Consider the following 26713-nt stretch of genomic DNA (forward strand, 5'->3'; position numbering starts at 1 on the left):
GTCATTTTTAACTCCTAAGGTGAAAGATTTGGCGATTCAGTGTTTTGGAACAACCAGCAGATGGCGTAGTTCTGCACTCCATCTGCTGCTACTTGTTGGGTAGAGGACTGTTTTTCAAAACAAAAGTCCCATGCCAAAGGCAAAACAGTCACTGTAGTGTAGTATACTCGGCTGATCTTTGTTTCTTAAATCATTACAATGTTTTGGGTTCACTCAAATTAAAAGACTGAATTTCTGACAAGTAATGATTTATAACTTCAAAACACAACATGACGCATAAATGGACTGCAGGTTTTTTTATTCAATAACTTTCTTTTCCAAACATGTACACAGGGAGTTTTTTTTTTTTTTTAATGTTACATTATATACTGTATATACATACACATTTGTGTATATAATATTATCTAAAAAGTCAGGGGCATGGGGAGTATGGCTGCTGTGCGTATTTAAGAGAGGAAGATGGGTTTCTGAACATCTGCCATGATCTGTCACAAATCCACACTGGGGTGGGAGGCGGGGGGTAGCTAAACAAACGGACATACGGTGGGGGGAATACAGCAATCTCCAGTGCATTTCAGTTGAGCGAGCTGGGAGAGAAACACGTGGGAGCTGCAAACCAACTGAACAGAGAACAACTGACAGTGAGCTTAACAATACTGTACCGTCCCCATACAAAAAAAAAAAAAAACGGAAAGAGAGCTGAAGTAGTAGTAAGTGCTGGGAACAGAAGAGGCGTGTAATCTGTACAACTGTTTCGTGTTTTAACACACTTAAATGACGGACAACAGTCTGATTACAAGACATTTATAGTGAAGTCTCCTGAGACAGCTTCTGGAACCCCTCCAAACCTGGCTCTACTATACAGAGAGGTGACGCACGCATGGAGGTGTCTGGTTATGAAACCAAGCAGCACAGAACGATTTTCACTGCTACAGTATCACAGAAAAACATTGTCGTCTCTCCCAGAGAAGCTTCGAATGCGGGGTGGGGAATTATGACGAATGAAAATTCACTTACAGGGGGGTGACATTTCTAAATCGGTTCAAATTCAGGACCCATAAAATGTGTCAACCAACTCAGAGCCATTGTGACTGCCCATCCGACCCCTTTCTCTGAGTCACTTGACACGCAGGGCCCCAGGTCTTTGGTACAATCCAGCTCCTCGAGTCCTACGGCTGAACAATCAACCACTCAAATTTTATTAAAAACCTAGCAGCTCTACAGATGTGAAAAAACAGAGAGGGAGAAGAAGAGACATTTCATCTTTTTTTCAAAGTGGATAACGAACAGGAAATTCCCACTCGGCTTTTCTTTTTCTTTTTTTTTTTGTTTTACCGTCAAAGCACGAACACTGCTTTTGATTCGAGGTTTCCCCCTGCTACTCTGAATACCACGAGCGCTTGTGTGTGAGAGACAAACCACTTGTGCAAAACAGGAATGAGAAGAGTGTGTGACGTTTCTGGAGGGACTGGTGTGGACTTGAGAGAGGAACAGCTGCTGAGAGACGGATGAACAACTCGAGTGCCTCTACATCATTCCCAACTGCAATAGAGAGTTGGCGTACGCCATGGGCTTAACATTCGGATGAGGCTGCAGGGAGACAGAAAGAGGGTTCGGTTATACATTTGACTGATTATAATAATAAAAATAGCTCCCAGCTCATAGTGCTTTACAATGAAGAACACCAGCAAGCTATCGAATATTTTCATTTTTAAATATTCCATTCCACGGAATATTATCTTGAATATTCAAATATAAGCTTTGCTAATTTTCCACTATTGCATTGTATTAATTTATTTTGCTTTTTAGTACAACTTAATCGAAACACCACAAGGTAAACGGGAAAAACATCACTTTTAAATAATTATTTCAAAATGCTGATCTAGCCAATCTGGCAACCCTGATCTGGCTCTGAATGGCAGTGATCAGTGGTGGAGAGCAGAATTAGTCAGTCAATGGTTTTTAAAGCTGCTCAGAGCTGCTTTTTACTGCTGCTGAGTGCCTTGTTGTAAAAGACAATAAGCTGCACATTTTACAAGTCTCTCCACTTCTCCCTGTAATTTATGAAGAGGATTTGCAGAAAGCCAGTGTCTAAAATCACATGTTGGAAGACAGAAACAGAGACACAGGTGCCAGAGCATTTAAAATAACTTTGAAATCTCTTTAGTGAGTAATTTCACTGAACTAAACTGGAGTCAAGTCATTTCTATAGACTTTATTCAGAAAAACTGTTTTCATAATTTCATATAATTTAATGCTCATTGATATTCTTTGCCATCAGGAACTAACACACTGTCAATTATCTGATAAATTTTGAATATATTTCTGTATTTAATATGTACCTCTTTATGCCTATAATCACTTGTCACTAGGGGTGGGGAGTTGATTCTTTGATGTGGACGATTCTGAATTGATTCACAAATGTCAAAAATCGATTTTCTAAATATTTAATTTATAACAATGTTGAACGCAAAGGGCAGAACTTGGAAGCGGGCAAGTACAGCGCCCGGACAGTCTGTGAGGTGCACATAACAAAAACACAGCTGGATGAGCGAGAAATCTGACCAGCTCTGCATTAAAGCCAGGTTAGGTCAGGAGTCACAACCCAAATGTTAAGAGCCATTTTGTCCTTTCAACAAAAATCAAAGCACCTAGGAAGCCACAACATTTTATGTCCAGTACGTCTCAGTGTGTGATAAAGTCCTAGTATAAGTTAGGCTAAAAATATAAACGAAAAAGCTGATTTACTTGCTTTAAGCTTCAGCTATAGCCGCTTTCCTTCCGTCTCCGATCGGAAAACGTTTCCTCAAAACTAGATCAGTTTCTGGTAAAATGTCTGTTGACGTTCGACTGTTTTATGAGGCTGAAGCTGCTTCTTCTTCTCCAGCTTCTTCTTTGAATTTTCCCATTCCACCTTAAATTCAGCCTGAGGTGCCAGAATGTAAATGTGGCACCGCTTAAGGTGGAACGGGGAAATTAGAGAAACTGACTTCAGCTTCGCAACTTTTTAGTGTTTGACTGTTTTTCATTGCAGCTTTAATGTACCAGGAAACCATTTGGCTCCAAACGTTTGCCTGAAATCTCTTGGCATTTTCATTCACTACTAGCTCGTCGCGACTGTCTGCGTTGCCATGTTGCCTGCAGTCTGCACGGCAGGGGAAAAGGGACTGGAATAAGAGCCACACTATATGCAAGTTGTGTCACACTAAATTAAGTTATAAAATCACTAAAGAAAACGGGCAGGATGGCTGTAACGTGCTGAGTGGACATCCATTATCATTGGATCTTATTTCACCATAACAGCGCATTGTATCACAGATGAACGGCAGCAGCGTCTCATGTGCTCCAAACAAGAGCAGTGAATGAGAGCCTTCCAGTTCACTTACCACATCACTTCCATTAGTTTTATTAATAAAAGATATTAGAAGTAAATTCGTTATGGATCATTACAAACACTTCGCTTTAAAAGTACCAAGTCCTGACACAGTGAGAAAATAGAAATCTTGTATAGGAAAAAAAAAGATGCATCGATAATTGTTTTAAAATCACATCATAGCCTCTGAATCGTAATCGAATCATGAAATGCCAAGAGACTCCCACCCCTACTGGTCACTGTATCAGAACACCTACTTTGTGGATTTACAGCTATAGACTGTAGTCCTTCTCTTAATGCACAACTTATATGTATTCATTCGAAATTGACTTGTTTTATTCATTAAGGTTGTATTTGGAGGCAGATAAGTTAAAGATGCACCTGCATGGTTGGCGGACCTGATAAAATGACAGAAGAATGTAATAATTTCGTGGTTGTACCAAATAAAGTGGCATTTGATACGATCAATAAAACAGCAGAGACTCAATATCCTCACAGATGGATTTGCATTACCCCAAAGAAATGGTCAATAATTGCTATTTATTACAGCCACGGTCAAAAAAAGCTGTTTAAATGTGATGATACTGACCACAGCAGTGAACTGGTGGAATTCAGGCTTGAGGTCAGATCCCCTGAGGTGAATGTATGCACCTTTGTTTCCCATCTGGTCACTAAAGGCAGGAGACACAGGGGACAGTCAGATTAAATCAAACTACAATGAACACAATAAATGACAAGTGACTTGCACACAATCTGAGATCAGCGACTTCAGTTTCAGAGGAAAAAGTAAGACCTGGTTTTTCATTATTTCATAAAAACACTCAGAAATGATACACAATGTGCATTTTGCCATCATGTCGACAAATTTCAAAAGGGCCCATATCTGACACTTTTTTTTCCTGAGGTCCACTTATGGCATTTGTGTGGATTTATGTCCCATTCATAGTTCATTTGTTACATGACTATTTTCCAACCTCTCATTACCTCTTAGAATATGTAAATGAGATCTGTTCTGATTGGCTGCCCTCATTTAAAAAGCAGTCTAGGCTGAAACACTCCTTATAACTTTAGCATAAATGGGCAGAGTTAAGCTGCCGCTTAAGCTGATCAGCTGGATATAAACAGTGATTTTAAAAGATTCATCCGATTTCAAAAGAGCTGTGTTTCTCCAACCTTTTCATTTCACACATGAGTTTTACCAGCAGAGGCAATTTGCTTTTTAGCACAAAGTGAATCACAAGGTGCACCGCAAGGCTTTGCACACTAATCCAATTATGGAGCTCTAATGAGGTCGCAGCATGATTCTTGAGGTCAGCAGTCGGTGGGGTGGGGCTAACATACCAGTAATTTGGCGCTGAGAACACCGTGATGCACTTCCCTGAGTGAGTGACCTCGTAGCCCTCGGCCTTCACCTCATGACTGCGCACAATGTACTGCAGCTTGTTCTGTTCCAGGAAGCGCTGGGTGACATCGGGCCCAAACTGACAGCTCACGCCGCGCTTACTGATGGATCGCCCGTTCTGAGAGAAAACATCAGGCAAATTAGAGGCTTTTCTAAAACCTGCATTTCACAAATCTAAACTGGGATAGAAGAACTGTTCAGTCTGTGAATCAGATGACAAGGACGACAAAGAAACCTGGGGAAAGGAGGGTGAAGTTCCATTTGCCTCAAGTGTGTTTTTGCCAGTAAAAACATATCATATAAAAATGAAAAAACAAAGTAACACACAAACTCTTTTGTTATTCGAGTTATTAACATGCTGGTTAGAAGAATTTAGTTAGTCTTTTGCACAGCACTCTAGTTTAAGCAGTTTATCAGGGATACCAGGGAACCAAAATGGTACATTTCTGGACCAAACACATTCAGCAATTGGCCAATGGGTTATTTTGATTTTGGTCAGTCTGTGCTGCAATTTTATGTGATAAATGAGGTGAGGCAGATAATTGCTCTCTCGCTGTAGTTGAATGTTTGTTACACCTACAGATAGTATTCACAAAAAAAAAGAGGACAAAAGGGGAATTTGGTAGCGTTATAGTGAAAGGCTGTATTTCCTGTTTATTCTCCTCAGTTTGAAGACTTCTTGGCTGACTATGAAAGCTTAATAAAAACTTGCAGCATTATTTTTTTACGCTGCTGCTTTTACTACAGCCATGCACCATGCAGCAGGCTTTATGGCTTAACTATCGGTGTACAAATGGCAGCTGCTGTCAGAAATACAGTGACTATACTGTTGGATATTACGCAAATGTTATAGCATAATTTATGTGCAAGTCATTGTGCAAAAGTTGTCTTATCTTTGATGATTTATGTTCTTTAAATATCAAATCAAATCAAATGTATTTGTAGAGCTTTTTACAACTGATGTCACCAAGAAGCTTCATGAATTCCAATAAAGATAAAGTTTTAACATGAATGCAAAAACCCCCAGGTGAGCAAGCCGGGGAAACCTTGGGAGGAACCAAGGCTCACAAGGGGGGGACTAATCCTCCTCTGGTCAAACTACCTACAAATATTTGACAAAAAAAGGACCCTATACATCACATAGGTCTCCTTTAATGCTCATGTGTACCTATTTAGTCATAGTATACAATGTAAGTATTGATGATATTATTATTATTATTATAATTATAATTAATAGTAATATAGTAGTAGTAACAATTAGGAGTCCATGAAAACTTTAATGTGGTTGGGCAGCTAGTCCAAGGCAAGTGGTGGTAGCTGGGGTGTGGATAGCCGGTCTGAAGCGGGTAGCAGGAGAGGATAGGCAACCGATGATTCATTTCAGGATATAAAAAGCTCTTTAGGCCCATAAAACAGCAAATAATGTTGTTTCTATTGTGACTAAAAACTGGTCAGCGCACCTGCACAATTTACATAAATTAACATAAGCAGGATATGTTCCTATTATGTTTATAGTACGACTGGTAAGCAGTGTGACTGACCTGAGGTTGAGGATCTGACCACAGGAGATCGCACATAGGACCTGGATGATTGAGAAAAGATGAAAAGAGAAGAAAATGTGGTGGAATGAGCTCACATTTAGTCATCAGCATGATCTCAAAGTCAGCAGGTTCAGAGAAATCTTACTCACTGGAGAAAACCCTGGAAAAAACAGATTTCTTTTTCCACAGCGAGTTCATGACCTTTTTTTTTTTTTTTTAATTAAAGCAGGATGATTTCCTACCCGAGTCTGGAGGCTGTCTGTTTCTGTCAATCTTTCTAAGGTCATCTAAGGTCACGCCGTCCTCACTGAACAGTCCTCCGTGCATCACCTGAAACGTCCACATAGCGCAGGACAAACTTAGTTAAGAGACATTAAGAACAAATCTACAGTAAAAATCTGTGTTTCTTCTGAAATAAAGGCTATTAATCAGGGGTTTGCTGCAGTAACAGCTTCTACTTTCTCTGGGAAGGAATCTTTACACTAGATAGTTGTACATTGCTGTGAGGATCTGACTGAGCGTTAGTGACTGATGGTCAGTTCTGGACCATGCCAACTCAACCCAAAAGTACTGGATGGAGCTTCATCACTCCAGAGAACACAACTCCACCACTCCACAGCCCAATGCTGGCGAGCTTTATACCCGTGTAGCCCACGCTTGGCACTGTGGCATGGAGATCAGTGCTTTTTTGTGGAGATTATTAAGTTAAGTGATATTTTTTAAATTCCACCTCCGCATTTAACCCATTTAACCCGCATAAACACCACATACACACACTAGTGAAGACACACACACTAGGGGGCAGTGAGCACACTTGCCCCGAGCGGTGGGCAGCCCTATCCACGGCGCCCGGGGAGCAATTGGGGTTTAGGTGTCTTGCTCAAGGAGACCTCAGTCATGGACTGTCGGCGCTGGGGATCGAACCGGCAACCTTCCGGTCACAGGGCCAGTTCCCCAACCTCCAGCCCACGACTGCCCCCATTATACAAGCTGTATCAAAAACGAGAGGCCTTAAAAGAGCCGAATCACTGGAAGGGCCGGCTGGATACTTAGGGACATAAACCGTGTATATAACTTTTTTTGGAGGGAAAGTTAATTGAGAAATGTTAATTAGCCCTTTTTTAGGTAAGAAAAGTGCTGCGCACAATGCTCACTTTCATATTACTTGTGATTTAGAGATGAAACTAATGTTATATTGAGAACTTCATATGACACAGAAGAAATTCTATGGCATAATATGTAGCACCGTGTGAAACTCCCAGACCATTTGACGGAATAAGGTCGGTCATTAAGCATATATATTTTTAAAAGACTAACATTAGAATATAACAATATAAACAAATAAACAAACGATCCAATCCATTATTTTTAGTTATTCTAATATCATATAGTTTATACAGGCAAAAAACACTTATGACTGAGATAAACAGTTTGAAATCATTTCCATTTCTGCCTAAGACCTTTGCACAGTACCATGTATCTATATAAAATATGCCCAAACCCTTACACCTTAAAGACACATTGCAGGAAAGATGATTACTTTGGGATAGTCACACCTTCATATTGCAAAACATGCCTACAAAATCAGTCTGAACGCTTGACAGGAAACTATTGCTCACCAGCACTTTGCTGTTGATGCACTGAGCGAGTGGAAGCCACTGGAAGACCTCACTGAACAGCTGGAACATCTGCGCTGTGTACTTGGCCTTGACCTCACCCTCAAAGCCGTACATTTGATTCATGTTGTCTGTCTCGTGGTTACCTAGGGAGTAACGGGAGGTCATGATCTGCTCTTTAAACATGTATGTTGAGTGTAATGACACATTTCTGCCTCAGATATATGAATTTTATATATAATTATTATATTTTCCCTTCAGTTGTCAGCTCACAGCTTTATGTTGATTTCTATCCCTTATATTTATTTTCCCATTACAAAGCTAGCACTCACCTTCAATGTTATTTTATGATAAAGGCACTTCGTTTATAACGGTGATAAAAAAAAAAGCTAAAAAGTTTCAGGAATTTACAAAAGACAATAAAGGAAAAAAAAAGATTAATAGTCAATAATCACTAGATTACTGATAGTTTACATTTTCTGTTTTAAAAAGTCTTGATTCTAAACCCCTCTGACTGTATACTATAGAAACTGCTTTGTATGAGAAAAGTCTACAAACAGAAATTACAGAATTTATAAGCAACTTCTGGAAAAAAAACCCGTCATTTGATTGTGGGTGGGACTACAGCACAAGCCATGCCTCCTTTATTCTGATAGGCTATGCCCAGATTCCTGGTTTTGATCAAAGTACAGTCTTATATTTCCATCCACTGTTTCCAGTATTTGTTATGATTTTTTGAAACGGTACAATCTTAGAGAGCATGTGTTTGGTAGGTTCTGATAAGAAACGCTGAAGGCAGGACTAACCCCTCAGTAGGTGAAAGTAATCTGGGTAAAGCAGCTTGAAACCGAAGAGTGTGAGAATAACCTCCACCGAGAAGGAGCCACGGTCCACAAAGTCACCGTTGAACAGCTGCAAACTAAGGTCAAGGCTCATATACAACTCAAGGCGATAACAGCTCAGTCAGAGGGAATAAAGGGACCAAAGCTCTGATAGATCAGGTAGATCTGAAAGTAGGAGTGTAAATCATTAACTTCATCTCAATGGCTTGACATATACATATCTCTATCTCTCTCTCTCATATATATATATATATATATATATATATATATATATATATATATATATATACACACACACATACACACACACACATATACATACATACATACACACACACACACACACATATATATATATATATATATATATATATATATATATATATACACACACACACACACACACACACACACACACACACACACACACACACACACACACATACACACATACACACACACACCAATTTTCATAAAGTTAGGAGGCTGTGTCAAATGTAGATAACCCTATATTTAATTGAAATGCTGTTTTTTGGAAAATATTTTCCCATTTTGAATTTGATGCCACCAACACTTTCCAAAAAAGTTGGGACGGGGGCCTGTTTACCACGGAGTTTCATCAACTCTTCCTTTAACAACACTCGTTTGGGAACTGAGGAGACGCTGTTGTAGCTCTTAAAGGGAAGTTTTTTTTCTCGTTCTTGTTTGATACAGGATTTCAGCTGCTACCCAGTTCAGGGTTGCCTGTGTCACATTTTTCATTTAATAATGTGCCAAATGTTTTCAGTGGGTGTCAGTTCTGGACTGCAGGCAGGTCAGTTTAGCACGGACTCTTTTGCTATAGAGCCATGCTGTTGTAATATATGCAGAAGATGGTGTCACTATCTTGCTGAAATAGTCAAGGCCTTCCCTGAAAAAGACGTCGTCTGGATGGAAGCACATGTTGCCCAAACATCATTCAGCATTAATGGTATCTTCACAGGTATGCACAGGTATGAATATTCGCTTTTGAACAGCGCACTCCTACCAAGCTTCAGTTTGTCCTAATTTGCCTTCTTGTTTATTTTCAGGTTTAAATGGAAAAGGCCCCAGATTTTCAGTGTGGTCTGAGACTTTTGGCCCCCACTGTATTACATATAGTATTTATTTTAATAAAATTTGATATTTTTCATTTTTATATTTAAAAGAAAGTTTTTATTGATTTATTTTAATAAAAATGTATTATTCAGAAATTGGTATCAAAGTATTGTAGATTTTTAAACGATGTCCGTCGGTTGGCATCATTATTTTTTAACTCCTGTGCCTTTCAGCTTCCAAAGAAGTGTTCCTCACCAAACCTGTATACAATACAGAAACTATATCTGTTTTAAAACCTTAGTAAGAAGCCTTTTCAGCTTCTAGCAGACGAGTCCACAAACAGTGATGCTTTAAATGTGTGCCCACTACAATTCTGCAATAAACACAATTTGCTGCCCAGGATTAAAATCTTACCATGATTGGCTGCAACTACTTGTCTAAAGTTCCCAAACCAAATGTGAAAAGGATACATAAGGATTTGTTGGAGATGGTAAACCATTCAACTCAAAGATATTTAGAAGGTCGTAGTACTGGCCATGTGTGTCCCCACAAATGGTTATTTTCTCTGTCTAGAAAGAGAGTGTAAAAGAAAGAGAGAGAAAAGAATAGGGTTTCTAAATCAAGAGGAAATTGTAAGTCTGGGAAAAAAAGACAGGAAAACAATTCAACAAATTTCATCACTGAGTAAAAAAGAAGACTGTCTCTGTTTATTAAACCTCAATCTTTTTTTTTTTTTTTACCTCTTTTAACGTAATTTCAACAAGACTTGGCAGTTTGGATAAAACTTCTTTTACTTGAACCAGCATCTGAAAAGAAGATTTAAAGAAAGAAATTAGATAAATACTGATGTAGCCAACATATCAGAAGCTTAAACCTCAACAATCAGTACTTTGCAAGCTGCAATAGGTGGGTTCGCACTAGCGCTGGGCGAGATGACCTCAAATCAATATCAGAATTAATTAAATCTTTTATCTAGATTACGGTTAATGATCATTTATTTTTGCCCCCCCCCCCCCCCCCCAAATATACCATATACCATTAAAATTAATTACCATTATTTACTTGATTAAAGGAAAACTAATTTAGTTTTGTTATATTTTACTGCTGCTATTTTGCACATCCTTGGTTAGAAAAATTTGATAGGAAAAATATATAAAACTCCCATATATTTATCTTTTGAATTAGCAGGAAAGTTCATTAAAACAACGAATTCTTGAATTTTATTCTTTACTGTCTTCATTGTTAGTTAGCAAATGTACAAAACAACCTCAAGCCAAATTTAAAACCTAATAGGTACATAATAATTATTTGGTACTTTAGTGATTCAAAATCCAAATAATCAATAATTTGTTTAAGTAATTGACGGATTGTTTGTCTACCAAATTAGTCGTTTGTTGCGGCTCTATTCTGTAATATGACATTGAAATAATGCCTGTACAACAGCCAGTGAGCAAAGCTGATTGTTTCCTAGCAACAGGGATGCAGCACTCAAAAAACAGCATGAACCCCAAATGAAAACGAAAGAGGTCATGCAGGGCGCCTGTTTTTCAACTTTCAGAAAAGCGCTGCGTGAATCCTCCGGAAATCATCATATGGGAAGATTCAGACCCCAAATGTGTGGGGAACACGTTTAAAATTTGATTTTAAGATTTTTGGTCAAACGAAAGCTTCAGCAGTCTGAGAGGAGACAAACAGCTGGATCTCACCTGGTAAGCACACTTCCGATGCAGTTTCTTCTGGTCCTTGAACCAGTCCATCAGCTCCTTCATGAACTTCAACGTTACTTTACCATCTTCAAGTTTAGGGCCTGCATACTCATCCTCAATGGCTAACAGCAGAGGGAAATGTGTCACTCATTCATCATTCATTCATCATTAATTAATGAATTCATTTTTCTCATACAGAAAGTTTAAATCAGGGCCTGACCGATATGAAAATTGAGATCAATACTTAAATACTTAATACTTTAAGGGGCTCAAAATTCCGATAACCAATGATCTTGACCAATATAATTTTAGATTTCTATTTCATATTTTATGATCCAATAGTTTTAATTAAACAGAGCGTCAGTGGCTCATATGACGGTTGGTTCTTAATTGTCACACTTAAAATAAAAAACAGAAACTCAGTCTTAAATAATAAAAATTGCCGGACTGGGGGCGGAGCTACTCTATTACTTTTTCAGCTTATCCTGCTAATTACCACTTGTTTTACTTACTTTTATCAGTTCTCTCAATAAAAGGGGCTTTTATGTTGTAACAGCTTATTGTCATGCTAAAGTGCAGTTTTGCCGAAACTCACAGGTCGACAATATCAGCTAATCAGTAAATCAGTAAGGCTCTGGATTAAACCAGCGTTTCTAACCAAAAACCTCTCACTATGTAAAAATCTATGGACTTCCTCATAAAAGAAGTCCATTTCTCTTAAAATCGTAACCGCATGCTTTACAAAAAAAAAAACCATGTTGCCGCTGTGTGACAAAAATATTAGCTTCATCCACTCACTCATGTTCTCGATGTCTAAGGAGTCCACCACTGATCTTTTGAGCTCGTCACTGGCGATGGCTCTCTCGAAGGCTTTCTGCTTTACAATCTTGTTGCACTCCTGATACTTCATCTTGGCATCTTTGTCATTGGGACGAACCCTCACTACCTGTGAGGGCAGAAGAAAAGCCAATTCTATCAGCCAAACTAAACAGCAGTTTGAACATTAAGGCATATTACAATAGTTTATTTTATGTCACAAGTCTGATAATGTCCGCCGTTTCATTCTGTGTAGGTCAATGACCTTCAAAAATATGCATGCACGGCACATCAGCTGTGCTCTTTACGCACCAAGCACGACTGCAAAAATTCAGAAATAGTGTAACCCTTTGAATGTTCTGCTCAAGCATTTGGTAGAGCACATTTTGAGCCACTATAAACCATCATATATTATATTATAGATGGAAATATTTTAAAACTTGTGAGGTTAAATACAATCCCAATTCCAATGAAGTTGGGACACTCTGTAAAACTTAAAAAAACAGAATACGATGATTTACAAATCCTTTTCAAACTATATTCAACTGAATAAATATATTTAAATGTTCAAACAGATAAACTTTGTTGTTTTTTGCAAATATTCACTCGTGTCGAATTTTATGCCTGCAACACGGTCCAAAGAAGTTGGGACATGGGGCAACAAAAGACTGGGAAAGTTGAGGAATGCTCAAAAACACCTGTTTGGAACATTCCACAGGTGAACAGGTTAATTGGAAACAGGTGAGTGTCATGATTGGGTATAAAGGGAGCGTCCCTGAAAGACTCAGTCGTTCACAAGCAAGGACGGGCGAGGTTCACCACTTTAGTCAGACAGTTTAAGAACGTTTCTCAACATGCAATTGCAAGGAATTTAGGGATTTCATCATCTACTGATCTACTTTCTTCAAAAGATTCAGAGAATCTGGAGAAATCTCTGCAGGTAATCGGCAAGGCGGAAAACCAACACAATGCCTGTGACCTTCGACCCCTCAGATGGCACTGCATTAAAAACCGACATCATTCTGTAACGGATATTCCCACATGGGCTCAGGAACACTTCGGAAAACCACTGTCAGTGAACTCAGTTCGTCGCTCCATCTACAAGTGCAGGTTAAAACTCTGCCATGCAAAGCGAAGCCACATATCAACACCACCCAGAAACGCCGCCGGCTTCTCTGGGCCGAGCTCATCTGAGATGGACTGACGCAGAGTGGAAAAGTGTCCTGTGGTCTGACGCGTCCACATTTCACACTGTTTCTGGAAATCATGGACGTCGTGTCCTCCGGGCCAAAGAGGAAAAGGACTGTCTGGATTGTTTTCAGCACAAAGTTCAAAAGCCAGCATCTCTGACGGTGTGGGGGGTGTTAGTGCCCATGGCAGGGGTAACCTGCACATCTGTGAAGGCCCCATTAATGCTGAAAGGTACATACAGGTTTTGGAGCAACATCTGCTGCCATCCAAGCAGCGTCTTTTTCAGGGACGTCCTGCTTATTTCAGCAAGACGACGCCAAGCCACATTCTGCACGTGTTACAACAGCGTGGCTTCGTAGTAAAAGAGTGCGGGTACTAGACTGACCTGCCTGCAGTCCAGACCGTCTCCCATTGAAAATGTGTGGCGCATTATGAAGCTCAAAATACGACAGCGGAGCCCCCGGACTGCTGAGCAGCTGAAGCTGGACATCAAGCAGGAATGGGAAAGAATTCCACCTACAAAGCTTCAACAATCAGTGTCCTCAGTTCCCAAACGCTTATTGAGTGTTAAAAGGAAAGGTGATGTAACTCAGTGGTAAACACCCCCTGTCCCAACTTCTTTGGAACGTGTTGCAGGCATCAAATTCAAAAGGAGTGAATATTTACAAAAAACAATAAAAGTTTTTTAATAAAGAATTACAATAAAGAATTGGGGTTGTAAATAAATAAATAAAAAAAACCCACATCAATTGTTTTTGGTGTTGAGAAATTAACTTCAATCAACTTTATAACCGAGTAACCATTAAACCTACCGTCTCGTAATCTTTGAGGGCGGCCTTGAACTTGCCCAGGGCCATGTTAGAGGTGGCCCGCCGGTAGTAGCCCTTGATGTAGTTCTTGTCAATCTCCAGGGCACGGGTGGCGTCCGCCAAGGCATAGCCATAGCACTCTGTGCGCAGGTACGCCAGGCTCCGGTTACTGTAGTAGATGGCATTGGATGGATTTAGGTCCAGTGCCTCCGTGTAATACTTGATTGCGTTCTCATAGTCTTTTTCTGAAACAAAACATCAACACAGTAAACATGACTATGCAAAGTCCCAACAGACCTATGCCTTTAAAAGGGAATTCCATCAATTTTTCAGATTTTCTGCATTTTTAAATGGCAAGTTGTAAACAAAGTCATTCAGGCTCTTTTTCACACCACAGGGCAAATCGATTTGTTTCTTATATCTGACTGCTCTGGACTGACTGTCCAGATTTCAAGTGACAAGTGACCAAATCTGGGCGATATGGCAAAAATCTAACATCACGATACTTCAAGATGTTTTCCCGACACAACATGCATCACAATATTTAGTTGTTTTGAGATTAAATAAGTTGATAATCAACTTATCTAATCAACTTATTTAAAAAAATAGAGCCTGTAGTGCCACATTTAATACTAAAAAAAGCCTCTAAAAGCTCCTTCACAGACAGTTATTACATAAAGTTAATATTACCTGCAATTATGTCTAAAGTTGTTTTTTTTTATATAATACGTAAAAGCCACTGGAATATTTACTGCACGTCTATAAGAATGACTGAAATGCTGGATTCTCACAAGACTAAAGTCACTCAGAAACAAGGGAATAATTACATTACCCCACTGCTCCACAGTTAATCCTGTCCCACCTACTGCTGGAAAATATGACTTTATATATATATATATATATATATATATATATATATATATATATATATATATATACTGTTATCGTGACAAATTACATTACAATACAACATGCTTTCCTGAGCATATATCTTCAGGACTTGTGGAACTCTGACCCATGGCATGTTTCATTATATAGAAAGCAAAATTAGTTTAATTTGTTAATTTGTTAATTTGTTTAACTGAATTTAGTGCAACACAGTAAATTCAATATTGATAATATTGAACTTTGTTCATCATATTTTTTTAAAATGTAGCACCGCCGGTGCTTTTTTCTCAACTCCAACTGATTAGATGTCTGAAAATATAAATATTGTGAAGCAATGCGATGACATATTTTTAAACTATCGCCCACTTCTAATACCAGTCATAAACTATACTGCCAAAGTTTTCAGTCACCCATCCAAATCATTGAATTCAGGTGTTCCAGTCACTTCCGTGGCCACAGGTGTATAAAGCCGAGCCCCTAGGCCTGCAGACTGCTTCTACAGACATTAGTGAAAGAATGGGTCGCTCTCAGGAGCTCAGTGAATTCCAGCGTGGTGCCGTGATCGGACGCCACCTGGGCAGCAAGTCCAGTCGTGAAATTTCCTCACTACTAAAAATATTCCACAGTCAACTGTCAGTGGGATTATAACAAAGTGGAAGCGATTGGGAACGACAGCAACTCAGCCACGAAGTGGTCGGCCACGTAAAATGACAGAGCGGTCAGCGGATGCTGAGGGGCATAGTGCACAGAGGTCACCAACTTTCTGCAGAGTCAATCACTACAGACCTCCAAACTTCATGTGGCCTTCAGATCAGCTCAAGAACAGCATAGAGAGCTTCATGGAATGGGTTTCCGTGGCCGAGCAGCTGCATCCAAGCCTCACATCACCAAGCGCAATGCAAAGCGTGGACTGCAGTGGTGTAAAGCGCCGCCACTGGACTCTAGAGCAGTGGAGACGTGTTCTCTGGAGTGACCAATCACGCTTCTCTGTCTGGAAATCCGATGGATGAGTTTTGGAGGTTGCCAGGAGACGGTACTTGTCTGACTGCATTGTGCCGAGTGTAAAGTTTGGTGGAGGGGGGATCATGGTGTGGGGTTGTTTTTCAGGAGTTGGGCTCGGCTCCTTACTCCCAGTGAAAGGAACTCTTAAAGCTTCAGCACCAACAGATTTTCCCAACTTTGTGGGAACAGTTTGGGGACGGCCCCTTCCTGTTCCAACACGACTGCACACCAGTGCACAAAGCAGGTCCATAAAGACACGGATGAGCAAGTGTGGTGTAGAACTTGACTGGCCTGCACAGAGTCCAGACCTCAACCTGATAGAACACCTTTGGGATGAATTAGAGCGGAGACTGAGCGCCAGACCTTCTCGACCAACATCAGTGCCTGACCTCACAAATGTGCTTCCGAAAGAACGATCAGAAATTCCCATGAACACACTCCTAACCCTTGTGGAAAGCCTTCCCAGAAGAGTTGAAGCTGTTATAGCTGCCGACATCATATTAAACCCTATCGATTAAGAATGGGATGTCACTCAAGTTCATTTGCGTGTGAAGCCAGAGGAGTGAATACTTTTGGAAATATAGTGTACATAAAGCAGGCAAAGTGCATGACTCCCACTCTTCTCCAATGAAACCAGCTAAATAAACCTGGACTCATCACTGATTACAGTAACAGTGGGCTTAAATAAACAATGACAAAATTTTCATGCTAGTTATTAACAGGAGAAAATTAATGCGACAGATGTCCTACAGTGTATGTATTGCACTGAATACATCTTTACTTTTCGCTTTGTTATTTTACCTGACACTTTGAAAGTCTGACTGAATAGACCCATCACCCAACTGGCGAAATGATTCTGCTGTTAATGCAATGAACATTCAGCACGGACAATGGACCACACAGCTACGACCAGCGGGACATTTCTGATTCTCTCCACACATTTGATGCTCCTCGTCAGCAAGTCTGTTGTAAACAGCAGCTGCAGCAGGACCACACAGGTGAGGCTACAACAAACTGCTGCCATATCAAATTCCTCTTATGACTGGCCACTTGTTGCACGTAGGCATTAAAGAAATACCGCTGCTGTTTTCATTGCCACGCACAACTATTTCAATGTGTTTACGTGCAGAAAAACCATAGATTCAAAACACACTTATAATAGATGCCACCGGGTATGTGCTGAAGCAGCTTCCCTTCACGTTCTATTGTAATATACAATATACAACATACACTATATGGACAAAAGTACTGGGGCATGCACATGTTACACCTACAGAAGCTTTCATGACCTCTCATTCTACATCCATAGGCATTAATATGGAGTTGGTCCCCCTTTGCAGCTGTAACAGCCTCCACTCTTCTGGGAAGATCTCTACAAGATTCTGGAGAGCTTCTGCAGGATTTTCTTCCCATTCATCCAGAGGAGCATTTGTGAGGTCAGACACTGATGACAGACGAGAGGCCCTGGCTCACAATCTCCATTCTAGTTCATCTCAAAGGTGACGAGGTTGAGGTCAGGACTCTGAGCCGTGCCTTTATGGAGCTTTAATCCCCACAAATTTGGAAGCATAGAATTGTCCAAAATGTCAAGGGTTCTGACCAACCCCTGAAAAACAACCCCATATCATTATACCTCCTCCACCAAACTTTACAGCTGGCACAATGCAGTCAGGCAGGTAACGTTCTCCAAACCCAGACTCGTCCATCAGATTGACAACCATGATGTGACCACAGAATATGTTTCCACTGCTCCAGAGTCCAGTGGTGGCACTTTACACCACTCCATCTGATGCCTTGGTGATGTTGATGCCAGAGGATGTGCTGAAAGCCAAAAATCTTAGAGGTCTTTGTATTTTATAAAAAATTCTTTTACACAGTGCACTGAAGAGACGCCATCTGAGATCCAGTTTATAGCTCAAATTTTTGGAAAAACTGGTCAACTTTCAATAGAAAAAAGCAAGTTCAGTTTCTTTTATTATACATTTTTAAAACTTCATCACCATCTATTGACTGGAAAGACAGTTTCTGCTCTCATGTGGCATCCACCTTAACCTTAAAACTCTATATACTCTAGATTTTGAGTAACATGGCTTTTTATGCTTTTCCATTCTTTCCCTTTCCTTTATTGTGTTGTATCTTTTTGTGCATGCAAACGTTCGGAAGAAACTCTCCCACAGAATCCACTTTTCTCTGCTGCCTGAAACACCTTGTTTGAATTCCAGCCCTTTTCCTTTGTTACAGGATGACATCATCTCGTCACACAGTCCTTCCTGCCTGCCTGTCACTGAGCTCGGCCCCCTCACACAGCGCATAGCAGCAACTGGAGGAGGAAGAGTGTGTTCAGTGCTGTAGCTGTGTGGAGACGATGCTGACCGGACTTTCAGGATCCACTCTGGATCAAACTGATCCGGCAGAACCAACGCCGCTGAAGAAACAGCCTCAGCGGAGTTTACAGATGCTCAGGAGAAAAGGGTCTGTCTGCAGACTGCTGGACAAGGGCGGAACATACAGGGAAGGAACTGCTCTGGAAGTTGACCAGTCAGAACAGAGTGGGCGAGCTGACCAATCAGAGCACACTGGGCTCATCAGGACGCAGGGCTTAAAGACATAGGCATAATAGACCCTCTTTAAAATGACAATTTTATATTAAACTGTGTAGCGTTGATGTGGAAACGTACGGTTTTTGCATTTAACAATATTGACGGCAATCAAACGTACTGAAGACATCACTTGTTTTAATGAATTAGAACCACAGCGATAGTCTTAACTGGAAGAAATAGAACTTTCCTACAAACGGCAATATTTGTTAACTCATGTATTAGGGGTGCAATGGTTATTCGACTTAGTTGGCTAAAATCGATGACCAAATTAGTTGGCAACTAATTCAGTAGCCGATTAGTTGGTGACATCATTACACGTCTTTCTCGCACTCACTAGGAACGTTTTGACTGGAGACGGCTCACTGTGAAGAAGACTCATCTCGGTAAGACACAACGCGTCCCAAACCACACACTAGCTCACTAAATGGTGCGTAAAGAAAGCACACATACCATTAGAAGTGCACTCCTTACTGTAGTGTGTGAAGCACAGAAGTGTGTGGTTTGGGACGTGGCGATAGTTGTGCTAGCTAGTTGGTTAATGTTACTGTTAAATTCTGTGCTACTTCATGTTCTGAGCTGAGGTAACATCTGTTTTTCGAAATGCAGGTTCTCTGGAATCGTTAACGGAGTTGAAACAGAGAGGAGAGTTATTACTATTCACAGCGACCCTGTTCGCTTTTCTTACTGCTGATGCTGCCGGTGCGTTCAAACTCGGCAAACACAGGAAAGCGAACAGTTTTCCGTTCTCCGTGAACGTTTGGCTCCACTCACTAAAACCAGTCATAGGTTTTAGGAGGTACTTCTCGGTGAACACACAGGGGAGCTGGACAAAGGGTTTCCATCGAACTGAAGCATTTACACAAATCGTTCACATTTAACTGTTCGTAGAGAAGTTCAGCACAAACATTCGCCACTTTCCCCTCAGCTCCATCAGAGCACATCTCCACTGCAGCGGTGAATATCTGCTGTCAGAGGACAGTGAATTTCCTGTTTAATTAAAGCTGTGATTGTAAAAGAGACAGACTGAATGAACACAGCTCAGCACTGATTATAGTCAATATTTACTTGTTTTTTTATTTACCTGATCAAAGGAAAACTCGTTTAGTTTTGTTATATTTTCTTACTGCTATGTTGCACATCCTTAGTTGGAAAAAATATATTGGAGTTTTATTCTTTTCTCTTTTGTATTAGCAGTAAAGTTAAACCACTTAATTCTTGAATGTTATTCAGCTTGTCTTCATTGTTAGTTTGCACATGCATAAAACAACCTCAAGCTAAATTTAATATTTAAATTCCATCCATCCATCCATTTTCTAAGCCGCTCCTCCGTCAGGGTCGCGGGGGGGTTGCTGGAGCCTATCCCAGCAGTCTTCGGGCGGAAGGCAGGATACACCCTGGACAGGTCGCCAGTCCATCGCAGGGCAGACAGACACAGACAGTCACTCACACCCAGGGGCAAGTTAGCACGTCCAATTGGCCTGACTGCATGTCTTCTGGACTGTGGGAGGAAACCGGAGAACCCGGAGGAAACCCACGCAGACACAGGGAGAACATGCAAACTCCACACAGAGAGGACCCCGGTCGCCCGGCCGGGGAATCGAACCCAGGCCCTCCACGCTGTGAGGCGACAGCGCTACCCACCACGCCACCGTGCCGCCATAATATTTAAATTGAAATTTAAAATAGCAAATAGCTACATAAAAGTTATTTGGTAATGTAGTGATCCACAACCCGAACAATCGATTATTCGCTCCAGCAATCGATTATTCGACTGGCGATCAATTATTCGACCATCAAATTAGTCATTTGTTGCAGCTCTATTACGCATACAAACGCTAACGCTAAGATTATTGATAACTTTAACGTAAACATACTTAGAAAAGAAAAGAAATACAATAGTGTTAGGATTTAGAGAATTTTGTTAAAAATAATGTTTCAGTCAACGTGTTTACGATAGTGATCTTATCTATTTAAGCACAGTGTGCTTATTTATACTTGAGTTAAATATTTAAATACCTAGACTCATTCGGGAAGTTAGAAATTTGGTTTGGGGCCGTGAGCTTTAAGGAAAAAGTTCATGTTGAAGCCTGAAATGAATTATTTAGATTAATCAATGCATTAAATCTCCAGATGATTTGATTATTAAGGAATCATTAGCAGCAGACGGAGCTAAGGTGGCAGTTCTGGCCTCCAGCTCAATAACAGTCAGGCTACCCTGAAATGAGAAAATGTTCTAGTGGTTCTTTCAAACCAGACCAGGTTTTAAGGTCTCATTTGGATTTCTTCAAACAATCTTCTCCAGATTAAGAAAAGAAACAAAACGACTTCTTATCTGACCACATTACTTTTCCCTACTCCTCTAAAGTGCCCACTGGGCGCTCGTTTTATGAAGTGTTTGTTGAGATGGTGTCAAAAGGGTGTAAATGAAGTTCTCTGGTAACAGCGAGGCCGTTTTGAGTCCGTTAAACTGTCTGTCTAACCGTGACGGTCTACTTCATCTTGCTGAAGTTCTCTTTTGGGCAGGTTTTCCCTCACCTGCACTTTCAAACACCTTTCTTTTTGTTTGTTTACATATGAAACCACCCACCACACCACATACGGGTAATTTGCATTTGCTATTTATATTGAACAGCATTAGGCTGTAATGCTTTTCAGACTGGTCCTAAATTAAAGTCCCTGTTTTTTAGGGCCAAAATTGAAGACCCTTTCATTTTCCAGTGTTTTTCTAACATATAAAAAGGTCTAAGCAACGTGTCCTGGACTATATGATAAAGCTTCAGCAACCACCTGGTGACGAGCCAAAGGTAAAGTAATGCTGCTCTACTGGGCACTTATGAGTCACTCCACAAGCTCAGTGCCAAATGGACATGATCATTTAAAAATGTTTTCATGTTAAGAAATCATTCATTGTCCAACCGTTTTAATTACATATTGCTCTTACCAAAATAACAGATTTTCCCAAACATAAAAACAATTTTTTTGCACCAACTAAGACTGAGAAGTACAGCCCTGTACAGAAGTGCACCACCTGTTTGACGTACAGGGTGATTCAAGAAGACTAATCAGATTCCAAAGTGCCTTATTTTTACAACCATGAGGCGTCTAGGAACCAATCACAATCCAACTGGAAGAGGGGGTAATAAAGTTCCTGACCGTCAGTGGAAGATGGGCCCCCTTCAGTCTGGGAGGAGATGGGACCCCTGAGCAGAGCGTTCTGCGTTCTCCACTTCAATCAGAGTGAATCCGTCATAACTGTGCTGTGTGATTTTCGTGAGCAGTGAAGCTCCAACAGCTCAGAGCGTCCGGCGTTGGTTCCACAGCACTGAATCGCACTGAAAGAGCCGTGAGAGCAGCGACACCCGACACGCTCAATCCAGTCTGGGATGAGTTTGACTGTGGTGTTGATGTCGTCCGTACAGCTGGAGGAGGTTCAGACTGAGACCTTGTAGAATTACACAATAAACTTTATGCTCATTTAAACCGTTTACAGTTCACTGCGTTGATCTGTACACCACAAATTTACAAGCGAAATAAATCACCTTTTTGAATCACCCTGTATTTTGTGTAACTGGGTGTACGATATGCTGTGGGACCCTGTGAAAGATGGAAAAATAGCTATCAACATAAAAGCAAAACTTATCAGCTTTTGAACTTGGCTTAAAGGTGTCAATCTTCAGGTCATTCACTGTGACAGAGCATTTATTTTTAGGGCTGAACAAATTAAGTGACAAGGGAAGCAAACCTGAAGGACACAAAAATGTGAATATTTTAGTAAATTGTATGTTTTAAAATGTAATACATGTGTAGTTTTAACGTACAGACATTGGGTTTGATGTAAAAGTGGGCAAAATGGCAAAAATGTAATATCACAGACTTCAAGAAGTCATAATATTCCAATATTTATTTTTTCGGGTATCTGGTAAGTTGAAACAGTCAAAATGGTTCCATATTTGAACAAATTACGATCAAAGACTATGAACAGAATTATTTATATTCAGAATTTCACATGCTGAGCTGAACTAAATACAATTAAACAGGTTTAATTATGAATGTTAACATGCAGGTGGGAAGCTTTTTAAGCACTGACAATATCCTCGATATGATCAGAGGCATGTGATCTAATTCATTATGATTACAGTAACCGTCATATTGCTCAGCCCCAGTTGGATGCTACTACAACTTTTATTGTGTAATATTTCAGAAAATGCTTTTTTTTTTTAAAAATACACATTAAAAACTAACTGCTTTTTTTTTGCAACCAACAATGTTTTTTTTTTTTTTTACATTTTACTGCATTTGGCAGACGCTCTTATCCAGAGTGACTTACAATTGGATCATTTTACACAGGAGGGTGAAGGTGGTGTTAGGAGTCTTGCCCAAGGACTCTTATTGGTGCAGTGTAGTATGTTTACCCAGGCAGGGACTGAACCCCAGCCTACAGCATGCAAGGCAGAGGTGTTACCCACAGTGTACACTATACACTGTTAATGATGAACCTTTAATTGACATGTTTAACACTAATCTTCTGCGAGCTACGAAAATTTTCGTAAGGGAAACCAGCGACCATGTAGCCCACTCCCCTGCTGTGAAGCGATTAACGCCCATTGTCTTGGTAATGATATGGAGTGCGGCGGAAGTGGAACCCACAGAAAGCTCCTACAGCTCCCAAAGCACCTAACATGACACAACTTGGAGGTGAACTTCAAGTTACAACCCGAGTGCATATGTTACCGATCCGACAGCGCGACGGAGAATCTGTGGAATCGTGTTTCAAAAGTTCTAATTCAAGGGCGCGTAGCAGCGACGGACGGAGCAGTGGCGATTTCTCTAAGACTGCAAGGGAAGCTCAGCTTGCCCTAAAATGTCAAATATGTTCAGTTGTGTTAACATTTCATTCACTACAAATGCGTTAAAAGCTGAGTGTCTTTTCACTTCAACAGGTCCGCTCATTCAAACGGGACGTTTTTTTCATTGCTTCGAAACTCGCCGCTCATTGGATAAATGCCACGATTTTGTCCCGCCCCCGAACGCAGAGCGTCTCTGTGGTGAACGGAGCTGTGGGCGGGTCTGGACGCGGAGCTTCTGCAAAATGATTGAAGGATCAGACGAATCTTGTTTTGATTGACAGCTATTTTTACCCATTTACGTCAAAAGACAAACTGCAACCCATTTCTTGGCGTTTACTTGGTGAAATTACTTGTGCATTTCTGTTGTTCATTGTGTAAATAAAACACACTCCTAGTATTTCCTTGTTTCAGTTTAACATAATTTCAACATTTCCTTGTACGAGTTTAATTTCGTTTCGTTAGTTTGTTCAGTCAGTCGTTCATACTGTTGGCAAGGTCGAAGTGAACTAGCCAGCAAACAAGGTTCACACACAGAGCTGCTGTCTCAGTCCTCCTCTGTGAATTAACATAATAAAGGGTGATGTATGGTCCTGCTAATTGCTGGCAAGAAGGAGGGGTGATGTCCTGAGGATCTTGAAATCTCAGGAGGACTAGTGTTAAGCTTAAAAAATACTCATTAGCAGATTTTTTCTCCTATAAATGGCAGTTTATCATGATTACAGTAACTGTCATATTGCTCAGACGCAGTTTGCTGTTACTACAACTTTTATTTTATAATATTTCAGAAAATACCTGTTTTTTTAAATATACATTAAAACCAAACTTTATTTACAACCAGCAATGTTCATACACTACGTTAACGATGAACCTTTTATTGACACGTTTAAGCTTGAAAAATACTCATTTTTTCTTCCTATAAATAGGATCATTTGTTGTGGACTAGAATGGAATGACTCAAACAATAAGGCTCGTCGGAATGCCTTATCACATAGAAACGGCTGAATCTGCAGTTTATGATACGAACTGCTGAAATTGTGTTTTCAGCTGTGTGTGTATTATGTTAAGTCATACTGCTAAACTTTCAGTCTCTCAGTCTCACACTGCAACTATGCTAGCAGGCTCCAACTCGTGGAGGAGTCGTTCTTCTGAATCAAATCTTTCGAAACCTGTTGAACCGACTCACCAAATGATTCATGGAACAAAACTTTCCTGGAGTGAGTCACAGTCAGTGCTGGGCGGACTGTGTGCCCCGCACATGTAAGCGGTTCCCCACTCCCCAAGCGGTTAACCCAGCTTGTTACTGAGTTAATGAGATAAATCATGTGCGCTTGGTGAGACGGAAGCACACACTGTGCAAATGTGGGGCCACCAGAACTAATTTGGCAACTTCTGATCTGGACCCTAGATGTTTACATCCATGATATAAGCTGAAGCTTTGAATAAAATCTAAATATTATATAGTAATATTTCAAAATGTAAGCTCAACTTACAAAGAGGGCAATACGACAATATTTTATCATGCGATCATGATGATGATGATGAGATTAATAATACTCTGTTCTGAGCAAAAGGTGGATATCGCCTGTATTTACAGAACACGGATCAAAAGCATGCTCCTTTAAAAAGACAGCATTATTGGTCCCGCTTAGAGCTTCTGATGGCATTTTTTAACGCAACACTATTAGTGTATTGTGTCTGTGTCAAAATGTCCTGAATCATGTATCACAAAAACACCCAAGTAACGTGATATGAATTTTTTGCCATATTGCCCCTGATAACTGGAAGGCTCTTAAACGCGCTGTTCTAGAGAAACCGAGTCAGAGCCGTTCACAGTGGTGGTGACAGGAACCAGACGTCCACCTCTAAAAGCTCCCTACATGAAAGTTCCTACACGAAATGGTTTTATGACTAAATTTTGGCCTAAAACAAGTTCATAGTGGAGGGCCAAGCAGGGTGTTGTGAGGCAAAACACACAAGTTTTTATTATTTTTTTTAAATTTTACCATCATGAACATTCCATGTATAACTTATTAGAGGTTATAATGAATACAATGTAATATATAATGTCTATATCTGTGTTGTAGTCATGGCGAACCCCGGTTCCTATGACCAGCACTGTAAAGACATCTAAACCATTTCACACCAAACCCGCTCTGAATGACTGTTTACATGCCCACCACTGACTAGTGCAAAGAAACGGATAATCGGGGGGGGGGGGGGGGGGTTCTCGTGTCTCGAACGTTCGGTTCACACGGATTCGATCCGAAGAATCGGTTCACACTACACAGCTTCCAGTCGGCTAAGCTAAGCTAACGTTAACACGCTGCCCAGCATGACGTAGTTAGCCTGTTGGCTAACAGCACCAACATACAATATATCTTCATTTAACACCATCACCGCGGACTCGGCAGGACACTAACGTTAAAGGCCCTGTTCCGCGGTAAAAGACCCCGAGCGGGACGCTTTTACCGCGGGGTGAATCAGTAATTCGGGTTATTTTGGTTTAGCAGCTTGTAATTCGCCAGTGTCTAGTTCCAGTTTTTCCGTGCCACCTTAAATGAATAGTCCAGCAGTTGGGAGCATCCGAGTGCCCGAGGCGCCAGAATGTAACCGCCGCAGCATTTAAGGTGGAACGGGAAAATTCGAACAAGACGCTGGTGGATAGGAAGCCGACTGCGCTGCCGGCAGGCTGAGCTAAAGCTAACGCTAACACACACTCTACCGCCGCAAAGCTCCACACTGCCGCGGCTCTCAGACCCGCAGAACACGGCGAAGAGGTTAAACCGCTGTCCCGTCTTAGGCGAAGCCCGTTTCGGGTGTACCTTTAAAGTAATTGTTGGCCTTTTCCTTCAGTTTCTCTGCCTGCACACTCCGTTCCTCCTCAGCCATCTTCACCCCGCCGTAATCCGCGTCGCCGGTCATCACCTCAGCCTAACGTCGCAAACGCCTCTTCCAGACGGGGAGGTTTCACGACCGTTCGACTTCTTTTCGGGCGCTGCTCGT

At 40.7% G+C, this 26713-nt stretch overlaps 1 protein-coding gene across 1 annotated transcript; it reads right to left on the reverse strand.

The window, feature by feature from the left end:
• Positions 1-292: 292 nt before the first annotated feature.
• ppp5c (protein phosphatase 5, catalytic subunit) lies at positions 293-26713 on the reverse strand. The gene is made up of 13 exons (XM_017691886.2): positions 26533-26713; positions 14377-14618; positions 12356-12503; positions 11558-11679; positions 10592-10657; positions 10322-10420; positions 8739-8844; positions 7936-8078; positions 6559-6646; positions 6317-6357; positions 4715-4893; positions 3963-4044; positions 293-1590 (listed from the first exon to the last, which is right to left on the reverse strand). Exons 1-13 carry the CDS (start codon positions 26630-26632, stop codon positions 1528-1530), a joined length of 1479 nt encoding a protein of 492 aa, XP_017547375.1. The 5' UTR covers positions 26633-26713; the 3' UTR covers positions 293-1527.

The sequence above is a fragment of the Pygocentrus nattereri genome, chromosome 19, assembly GCF_015220715.1.
Source record: "Pygocentrus nattereri isolate fPygNat1 chromosome 19, fPygNat1.pri, whole genome shotgun sequence".
NCBI lineage: Eukaryota > Metazoa > Chordata > Actinopteri > Characiformes > Serrasalmidae > Pygocentrus > Pygocentrus nattereri.

Bases quoted from the DNA above. Each gene is read 5' to 3' on its own strand.
- ppp5c (XM_017691886.2), bottom strand. From the start codon at position 26,632: ATGACCGGCGACGCGGATTACGGCGGGGTGAAGATGGCTGAGGAGGAA. The intron at 8,079-8,738 runs GTTAGTCCTGCC...GTTACTCCCTAG, and splicing joins TTACTTTCACCTACTGAGGG to GTAACCACGAGACAGACAAC. The intron at 1,591-3,962 runs GTCAGTATCATC...GTCTCCCTGCAG, and splicing joins TCCACCAGTTCACTGCTGTG to CCTCATCCGAATGTTAAGCC.